General features: G+C 42.2%; 1 protein-coding gene across 1 annotated transcript in view; it reads left to right on the top strand.

The window, feature by feature from the left end:
* The first annotated feature begins 615 nt into the window (after positions 1 to 615).
* The window catches only part of CDHR3 (cadherin-related family member 3), a 41136-nt gene continuing 31231 nt past the window's right edge, over positions 616 to 10520 (top strand). Inside the window, exons 1-3 of the mRNA XM_009328323.1 lie at positions 616 to 661; positions 4211 to 4410; positions 9048 to 9216. Coding sequence (XP_009326598.1) covers positions 616 to 661; positions 4211 to 4410; positions 9048 to 9216 — 415 coding nt within the window. The remainder of the gene's footprint in view (positions 662 to 4210; positions 4411 to 9047; positions 9217 to 10520) is intronic.

Genomic DNA, 10520 nt, shown 5'->3' with positions numbered 1-10520 from the left:
GTGTAGATGAGGCGCTTAGGGACATGGTTTAGTGGACACAGTGGTGTTGGGTTGACGGTTGGACTCGATGATCTTAGAGGTCTCTTCCAACCTTAATGATTCTATGATTCTATGATCATGCACAGATGCTGCAATCTTACCTCCAGGTATGCAGTGTGTGTGGTCTGAGTATTTCTCTGATACCCAGAGAAATGAGAAAACTTCAGGTTCTTGGTTTAAGTAAGATAGAATGAGTATTTGATGGTGCGTGAAGAGAGCACCTCATTTGCCAGAGCAATGAAAGCAGCACAGTATTTCCAGATTTAGAACTTACTAGATTCTTTTGATAATGCTTCAATAAATAAGATGATTGCAGTCAAAGGACTATTAATGATTGTTCTCAAATGTGGCCCAGGTCTGTGGGTGGAGTGTCAGCAAGGAGCAGTTCTCTGACAAGCAAACAAGCTGACAGTGTTTAGAACTCCCTTAGAGACACGGGTTCTTTGTTTTGTTTCTCACTCCACAACATGACAAAGAGGAAGAATTTAGGTGGAGCTCATGTAAACTAGGGAAAACATACCATGATCTTCCTTCAGTTTGCATCCTGGGAACATGAAGAACAGGGTCGTACAGACGATGAAGAGCATGCTCCTTCTCCTCATTTTGCTGGGAGTAGTATCTGGTAAGAACATGATTTCATTACACTGCTAAAATCAGAACACTGTTGGCTGTTATACTTTCTCTTGGGAGCTTTATAATACATATTTAGGGATCAGACACAGATGGAAAAAATCAAGTAACAATTATTTTCCTACTGAAATAGATTGAGCTCTGTGGTTACAGCAGTATAATGAAGAAGAGAATATGACTCCTTGCTAAGACGCTTTGCTGGATGAGGCACTTCGTGTGCAATAGCCACTGCTCAGTGTGACAGTGTTGGAGTGGGAAAGGAGGTCAGCTCTCCAAGAAATAATATCTAGTATTAATACTCCAGTATTCTGCTTTCAAATATTCATAACATTTCTCTTCGATGAAGTAAAACAAACAACCAAACAGGACCAAACAGGAAAACACTTGTGGAGAATATTAGTAGGATAATTTCACTATCTTTGCCCAGTGTAAAAACGTGGGAGATTTGCCAATATGAATATGTGCGCGTTAGCAACTTAAAGTAGATCTTCAAACTGCAGTCTGTTTGGCTCATGGAGCACTTGGTGTTGCTTGTAGTAAACTAGCTGCTCAGGTGGGGTCACTTTGCACTCAAGGAACTGAAAGAGTTCTGCCAACCCTCAGGAACCTGTCAGTATTTGGTGGTTTTCCTGATGTCCCCGAAACTGTGGCCAGGACACTGCATGTGAATCTCAGCTTTCCTTGAAAAATAGTGTTTTTCTAACCTGCATGGTTGTGGAGAGAGAAAAGCTTGAAGGTGTGACTGAAGCACGCTGTAAAGACTAACAAATCACAGACAAGTAAGACTTAAATATACATATACTTCTCAAAGCCAGTCTCATGATTGCTTTGTCTTGGACTCGGCATTTGTCAATGTTTGGGGTTGGTAATTCTGATAAATAATGTACTAAATTGCTTCAGGCATGTTTTGCTCTCCAAAGTAAGGAGGTAAGCAAGGACTTGTGAATATGTAAGGAGGGCTTTTGTAAAATCAATTGGAAGAAGAAGAAGCCATTTAGATGCAGTACTGAAAATTTCAGTTAAAAATAAAGAGCAAGAAGTAAGAACTTGTGATTTAGAAAGACAAATCCTGAATAAACAGTCAATGAAATCTTTCAAGATAATATAAAAATAGCAACTCCTTTTTTTCTACATTTCTAAATGTTATGAATGATTTCATTGATTTTATGAATGGTTTCTATTAATGAACAGTGGCTTGCTGAGGGAACTGGATTCGTCAGGTACTGTCCACAGGAGATTATATTCGAAGTTCAGCTCCACTTATGGAAATGTATCCCCAGAAGCCCCTCTCAGCCCAGTCTCATTTGCATGGGCAATTTTTGTTGATGATGTTTACCAGAATCTATAAGAACATTGATAAAAACTCAGTCCTTCACTGGGTCCTGCTTCCACTGACATAAATCAGTAACAGCTCAACTGAACAGCTCAGCTGAACTCAGTCCTACTGGAGTGTCAGTGTGACCTGTTCAGATTAACTCTTACAGGCAGTTCCCACCTCACCAGTCTCCCACATCCCAGCCTGTACCTCACCCACCTGCAGAGCATCTCCAAGGCTTTTTTTTCCATCAATATCAGAGTAATCCCAGCCAGATCAACGATCCATGGACCTGCTGTATCTGGAGTGTGGGAGCATGGGAACCTCCATGCAGCTGTGGAGAGGCTCCAGGAAAGTGCCTCAGCTCTACCTCTTACCAGTGAGGTCCTGTGCTCAGAAGACGTCTTCCCAGAGACAAAATCTCCCACCATAGCCTAGTATGGCTGGTTACGTGAAAAACACCCCTGCGCTCCCTCCTTCTCTTCCCCACAATGCAGTGAGTGTTGCAGGCTGCAAGAGGAAGAACTGGAGGTGTCTGATGGAGTCATACTGCTCTAAGAAGTGCTCCAGGAAACACTGCAAGGACAAGTGCCTCCTGGGGTGTGATGCGGGAAGAGGGGAGACCATAGGACTCCATGCTTTGTCTTGTGGACTCATCTACTGCTATTAGTTTTGCTTCTTATGTAGCAAAGGCACTGGGATCCTAAGTCTTCTCTGATCCTATAGGGAACTGTTATTTGAGAGGCCAGTAATAGGAGCAATGTCTATCACACAAAGGCTATATGTGAGCTATCTCCAAAATGCTCCAAAATTTTTCTAGGGATGTAGAGAAACAAGATTTTTTTGATAGTTTGGGGAAAAAGTCACTAAGGCTTCTTCTAATGTCATTGGAAAGTATTGGAGCTGAAGTCTCCCTCTCCAGATTAGAAAGCCTGCTGCAGTTGGAAGTGCATGGAGTGCCTCTTTGGTAGCTTACGTGGGCCATCCTTCCCCAGCCACATGAGAAGGGGCAAAGGGAGATGGTTCTGTCCCACACCACAGAGATGTTGCAAAGCAGCAGATTTCCCCTTGGCATTATGTTCCCAAGCTCCAGACTGAGCCTGAGCATCCAGCTGGAAACGTGCCACAGCCTTAATGGTCTCGGATGAGTTCCCAAAGCAGCTTTTTACCTTGCAGCTGCCCAGCAAAAATAAAGACTTCATGGAGCTTTTGCTACAGTAATTGCTGGTGTGTGAACAGCCTGGCCAGACCCTTCAGTGAGCAGTACCTGCCTCCGTCTTGGCATACAGTATGTTGGAAGTTTGACTGAACACAGCCAGCTTTCTTGGCAAGTGTTTTGGACAAGCCAGCGAAGCCCCCCCCAGGCAACATTCAGCCCCGCCATAGTCTCATGTTGAGGTACATTGCCAGGTTAGGGATGTCCTGATTTATGTTTTCTAGACAGTCTTCAAGAGATAAAGCACTACAGGCCATTGTTAAAATAACAAGAATCACAAGGTAAACAGCAGAGCAAACACAGGTTTTGTTCTGGGGAGTCCAGAGGTCTGACTGAGAAACAAGGACCTCATGCAAACCTGCTGGATGTCATAGTGCTCTGTGCTGCTTCCAGGCAGTTTTGAATGGTAGGGTGCTTTTGTGGGCCTGCATCTCCTCCAAGGAATGGAGGTTGCTCTTCCATGCTCAAAGCAGAAGACACAACAGCACAACATCCCAAAGTTGTTGCTAACTCACACTACTGATGAGCCAGCCATGCACATAGCTGTGCTAGAAAGAATAAGAAGAGGGAAAAAGGAGGAAATGGGCGCTGCAGATGGCGTAATTCACGAAAAAGATGGCTTCTTTAACATCCAGCCCTGTGTGATACAAGGTGCTTTTTGAGGTGATTAGTGTACAGAGGCAGCAATTAGCACAGGGGGTGAAATGAAATAATAGAAACATATTCAGTTTCTTTGCTTCTATAAAAAGGCATATATGAAGGCAAACGATGCAGTAACAATACTACTTCAACATCAGCCACTCTAGATGTATAATATAGTACTGAATTAGAGAAAAGATTGATTCTTTTGCCATTAGCACTGGATTTACTACCGTGCAATGCCACCATTCATAAGCAAAAAGAGAATCAGGCCATTTTGTGTTCATTAATGGAAGTTCTTGGCACAGGCTGTGTGCTCCTGCTAGCCTAAGATTCCCAGAAGTAATTTTACATTCATTTTCATCTTGCAGGAAGAAGAAGCCAGTTGCTTAAGGGCTTACCTGCAACAACCACTGTTGAAGAAAATGCAGCAGCTGGTGTTTCAGTTTATACCTTTAATGTAACTGTTTCTCCATTGTCTTCTGAAGGTGTTGCAATACCTACCATAGTAAATTCAAATCCACATACAAAGGCTTTTGATATTGAACCAAAAGGAGATCTTGAATACAGGGTGAGTTCTACGTTTAGCTTGAGCAATGTTCAGTCATGTAGGCTGATGTTTCCTGGATTACTGAGCACTGACAGCGCACAGTGACTCATCTTTTAATCAGAAAAGAGTTGCAAATGCAGACTGTGGTAGTATTTGGACATGCTGTAATAGATATGACAAATGAATAGCAATAGTGATTATAATTTTTAATTACATCTAGGCAAAACCCACCTATCACAATAATTCCATTTATTCTGTGATAGAAAAAATGTGATTTTTGGAAAATAAGAGGTGAAGAAGGACATCTAGAACCTGCTTCTGTTTTGAGGATTTGTCCATAGTTTTTCAACTGAATTTATATGAAGTCACTGTGAATTTAAAGTGGCTTAGTTAAACAACATGCAGCTTCTGTTTGGCCACTCTCACCTAGAACTAAAATTAATTTGACTCACTTCCAAAATAAAGTAAGCTGAGTCAGATCAAAGTCATATTTAATTCTGAACGAAGGCTGTGATACATGAGGAAGTTATCTTGAGGTAAGAAGTTATCTTGAGGTAAGAAGTTATCACACTTCCGCACATCTGCGATCTATTTCTATCTATTGCGTGCTCTTGTCCTATGGCAAATGCAAAGCATTTTCTATTACTTCAGGGTAATTTTCATTGCTGGATAAATTAGCAAGTATTAGCTCACGTTTGTCAATGGCAATGACTGTTCAGACGCATGATAACCTGTCATCCCATTGTAACTTGCTTGTATGTCTGAGCCTGAACAGTGACACTGAAGTGTCTTCAAAAGATGTGGATAGACACTGAGTAGAGACTCACAAAGTCAATTTGAATACATTTTTCTGGGTGTTTCCAAGGAAGTTCAGGTTTTCACAGAACTGATACAAGGGCTCTTTTCTTGTTCTCTTTGCTGATGTTTCTGGGAGAAAATTTGGGGAAAGTAAGACTGTGACCCCAGGCGGTTGCAGCTCATTGATCCAACCTGCCTGGGACAGCTGTTCGTGTTCCCATGTTCCCACCTCCCGGCAGATTACAAAGCTCAGTTGTGCCAGCTCTGCTGGTTCTTTAGCTGCTTCCCAGCCAGATCAGTGAAATGGTAAAAAAAACTCTCCAAAAAGCCCTCTTTCGCCTGTGAAGCATAGCATGTGGCTGCACAAACACCTGAACTGGCTCAGCTGAGGGGATGTAACAGGCAGATGGAAATGGATACGTCCCTTAAGCTGGCTTTGCTGACAGAGAATTAATGATGTGGGACTCCTTTCCTAGGCTGTATTTTGGCATTTTGAGTTAAAGCTATCCCTTCTGCTGCAAAACATAGCCCTTTTCTATACCTGCTTGTTCCTGTCCCATGCCATCTCTATATTATGCAACGTAAGCATTTTATGTTGCTGCTTGTTGAGTGGGACTGACAAATTAATTTGGAGGAAAAATAACCCCGCAAATAGATAAAAAGTCTCTCCTTGATTTTTTTCATGGCAGGGATGATGGAGAAATTCTTGTTCTAGCACAGTGCAGAGAGTGACACAAAGATGAAAATGAATGGCCAAGAAAGGTATAGGCTGGAGAGTGCTTCTTCCAAAGTGCCAGTTTATATCCATTTCATACCACAGCCCCATTACCAGAATGGCCTGTGAGAACCTGGTGTGTCTTCCTTGAGCTTTAGTTATTTTCAGGGTTTCCTAGCTTACTCAAGGGACCGAAACAAAGAGGTTGGGCCAGTGAATATCAGTCATGAGAAAATTATAAAGAAAGCTACATACAAATTCTGCAAACTAGCAGTTGAGTGCTAATTACAACTCATAAGGGAAGGATAAATACACGAGTGTCCTTAGTTCATTTATTTGATGAGCATTGCTACTTTTAATTATTTATGCTATGTGGTAGCAGATTGGTACAATACTTTGCAAAAGTAATGTGATCCAAAATGAGATACCTCAGCGCTACTTACTGCCATTAAATCTTTGCTAAGATATAGAAAAAGGAAGTATTTCATGTATGAATTATGGGGTTTGCAGATTAGCAAAGTACCTGTTAGCACAGGCTCTTCTTTATTTATGAAGCACATTTACTCCTGTTGCAGCAAGCCAAGGCAATATCACATTTCTTGATATGTTTTGAGATTTCTGAGAAAGTCACAGTTTCTGAGATCTGAGCCCTGCCCATTCCTCCTCACCTTACTTGTTTGAAGAATCCCATGGGCAGAAGATGTGTTGAATGCATGAAAACATACTGCTGCCTGAAACTACCTTGACGCTGTTAGTGATGCTCCCTCTGCATCCTGGGAGTGAAGGGGGCAGCAGTAAAACTCTTAGGTGGAACGAGGGGTAGACAGTTATGGGGTGACTCTAGACCCCCTTTCACAAAGTCTGCAGCTGCTTCTAGTGTGTACAGTGCTGCCTTTATCGGTAAGGATTGCTCCTACCTGGAGAAGAGGTGAACTGTGGCTCACAGCCTATGCCAGTGGCAAGCTGTTCTCAAAAGCAACCTACAAAGAGACCATCTAGATTCACATCTTCACTTGCAAAGTCTCTATAAAGGAGGGTGGAAGATGTATTTTTAGGTAGTCTGGCTGTAGTTACACCACCAATGAAAATATTTGGCTGTGAACTGGAGGGGTAGTCCCCAGAGCACATAATTTCTTCTTAGAATTGGACAGTTTCTCATTTTGAATTCATTGCATTTGTTTACTGTATTTAGATCTCCGGCAAACATACAATTTGGAGAGCAACCTTCCCTTGGTGTTACAAACTTTCGTAGAATGTTTTTTTCTGTGTCAGTATCACTTTTATGGGAAACTTCTATTTGCACAATATAGGAGAGAAGGAGACCATCCAGGACACAGTTGTTTTCTCCTACAGTATTGTAACAAAAAGATCCACAAGGTTCCAGAGAGCAGCTGTTTGACATACCAGAAGGCATAAAACATTTGTCCTTCTGTTCACTCTCCTCCAACTGTCTTTGTTAATTGGCTCTATTTTGGCTTCTGTCTTCTAATTGTGCTGACATCACTTTTGCATTTCTCCTCTAGCCACGGCATCTCATCTAAAATCAAGGATTTATTTCATCGTTCTCCTTCTGCATCCTCTCCAGGCTCCTCCACTCTGCAGTATTGTGAATACACTGACACACTCCTTGTCACACACACTTGTGATCCCCAATTCTTCTCCTTCTCCAGTTCCACAGCACCCCCACTACTGGTGTTCAAACTTCAGAGTTTTTTAGCAGCAAGTTTAACAGTCACCTTTTCCTTTCTTGTCCAAGAAAGGAAAGTTCTTGTTTCTTTATTAGTTTCAGCGGTGAATATCGTGGCTGTCTTGGTTTCAGCTGGGATGGAGTTAATTGTCCTAGTAGCTGGTACAGTGCTGTGTTTTGGATTTAGTATGAAAATAATGTGGTAACACACTGATGTTTTAGTTGTTTCTAAGCAGTGTTTATACTAAGTCAAGGACTTTTCAGCTTCCCATGCTCTGCCAGTGAGGAGGTGCACGAGAAGCTGGGAGGGAGTACAGCCAGGACAGCTGACCCAAACTGACCAAAGGGATATTCCATACCATATGATGTCATGCTCAGTATATAAGCTGGGAGGAGTTGGCTGGGGGGCAGCAATCGCTGGTCAGGGACTGACTGATCATCGGTCGGCGGGTGGTGAGCGGTTGCATCAATTTTTTTTCCTTTCCTTGGTTTTATTTTGTTTTTTTCTCTCTCTCTCATTGTTTTACTTTCCATTACAATTTATTTCCGATTCTCTCCCCCATCCCACTGGGGGGAGGGAGGGTGAGCAAGGGGCTGTGTGGTGCTTAGCTGCCAACTGGGTTTAAACCACAACAGTGGCATACAACTTTCAGCATCCTGCGGTTGCTCTGGACTCATCCTAAATCCAGAATGAATGTATTTAATGTTTTTTCATGGAATGTCAGTCTTGTGCTTGTACATCTTCTGTGTTAAGAGGTGATGTGCAGAGCTGGAAGTCCCCAAAGCAAACGTTTGCCTTAAGGCCTATGTTATTTTTTAATTAGTTCAACATTTTCACCAAACAGTTCTGATCCCTCTCTCATACAGTGTGCTCGTGCAGCTCCCCCCTTTCTTTGATTTCCTGCAAGTCTTCTCCCAGGCGCAGCTTATACAAGGCAGGGACTGGTACCTGCTAGACTATACAGTCTCCTGCCCCGCACTCCTTATTGCAAGTAAAAGGTCTTCCCCCTCATGCTCCTGACTCAGAAATAGTGAAGCTGTCCTTGCATCCTGCAGGGCTTCCTCCCAGTTTTCAGTCTCATCACACCTCGACTGCTCCTGGAGCTTGGTGTGGAAAGGTGAGGACTTGGCACAGACAAGTACCTGCAAGATGTAGTCCTGGCCTTGAAGGCAAAGCATTGCCTGTGAGGCAGGACAGCTCCTTCCAGGCTTTCTCCTCCTCAAACTGTCGCTCACACAAGAAGTCCTTGAGTTGCTCCATGAAGCCACAACATTTTGGTCTTTCCACTCTCTTTTTCTCACATTTCTGCCACTGACAAGAAATGTGCCAGCAAGCAGAATATGATCTAAAATATTCGCTGCTTACTGATGGAAAGTGTTCCTTCACTTGTATTCACTCGTATAGACTATAACTTATAACTCTTGCATCATGTGCTAATAATAATTTTTCCTTTTCAGGTTGTTACCACTGGAAACCCTGTCCTAGATTATGAAACTATGCCAAAGAGCTTTGATTTACAGATTTTTGTTGAAGACACAACTGGGAGAACTGATCTTAACATACTAACAGTCCAAGTAACAGATAAAAATGAACGTCCTGTATTTCAAGGAAATATGGCAATTCAAAGTAAGATAGTGGTGGTATTTAAAAAGAACAATACTTGAATAAATGACATCAGATTAAAAAAATCTATAGCTGCCTACAGTGCCTGTAGCTGAAGTGGTCTAAGCATTTTCCTTTAGGAAAACAAGGGAGAAATAGGACACTGTTTTTATCAGAGCTTTATTTTACACAAATATTTTGTATGCTTCATCTCTGGAAATGCCCTTTTAGTTTTCTTGAAGCTTTGACTAAAAATGATTTAACCATTTTAAGGCACCTGAAGAATTATAAGAAAAAGAAGGTTTTTATACCAATAAATGTATATGATTTTTTTGATGAGATGAATACCTACCTAGAGGTATGTATTAGAAACTTGAAGTTTGCTGGGGATATAACCACTGAGTATGGGTACATGTTTCAGTAGTTTGTTGAAAACTGGACTGATTTGGAGAAGCAAGATAAATTTAACTTAGTGTATATTGTGTATGTGCAAGAATTTCTGAGGGAAAACAATAAAAACATTGGTCTGTCACTGTTTTACACCTGCATATTGCATTTGCACCTGCACATGAGAGAGTAAGTGGAAAATCAGTTTGAAGAGTGAGGTCTCAAAGATTGTGATCTATGGTGGTGCAAATGGAAAGAGGTAAAGAGTTCTGTCTCCCGCGTGGGGTAGATGGCCTTAACCAGGTTTACTTTCAGACCACTGGCAAAGGTGCAACAGGGAGGAGTTTGCAGTAGCCTTAGGAATGAGGCTGGAGTGTCTGGACCCCGGCTGTCAGTGCAGGCTTTGCATGCCATGCAGTACCTAATACGAGTGACAACGCCATCAATAAGAAGGACAGGAAATAATTGTCTTACTCTCTGAGCAATCTTACTTTGTTTATTTACTCATGAGAGGAACCTGAAAAAATTGTACCAGGAGGTGACAGAGTATAGCAGTGTATTTATTATGTGTTCACACACAGACAGAACAGTTCAGGTAGTAAGTAAAAATATGCTCTTATTATTTCATGAGGTACTGAGATCCTGTTTGAAGTCTTGATATTCTAACAGCACTGTATGGAAGAGCATTCAATAATTCAATATTGAATTTTTTTTTCTACCCAAAAATATCAAACTGTGATTGTTTGTGGTAAGTATTCGGAGCTGGCTGCAGACCCCTTCCCAGTTCTGGACTAACAGCAGCGTTACGTAGGCTGTGACTCGCAGCCCTTGGAGTGGTCAGTGGTGCAGCGTGGCTGCAGCCTCGACTTCTGTCTGCTGCAGAGGGCAGGACTTGTCTGCCTGGACAGGTTCAGCCCAGGCCCACTCAAATCCAGCCTGCC

The sequence above is a fragment of the Pygoscelis adeliae genome, unplaced genomic scaffold (assembly GCF_000699105.1).
Source record: "Pygoscelis adeliae isolate BGI_AS28 unplaced genomic scaffold, ASM69910v1 Scaffold267, whole genome shotgun sequence".
NCBI lineage: Eukaryota > Metazoa > Chordata > Aves > Sphenisciformes > Spheniscidae > Pygoscelis > Pygoscelis adeliae.
This window is presented reverse-complemented; position numbering and strand designations above follow the sequence as displayed.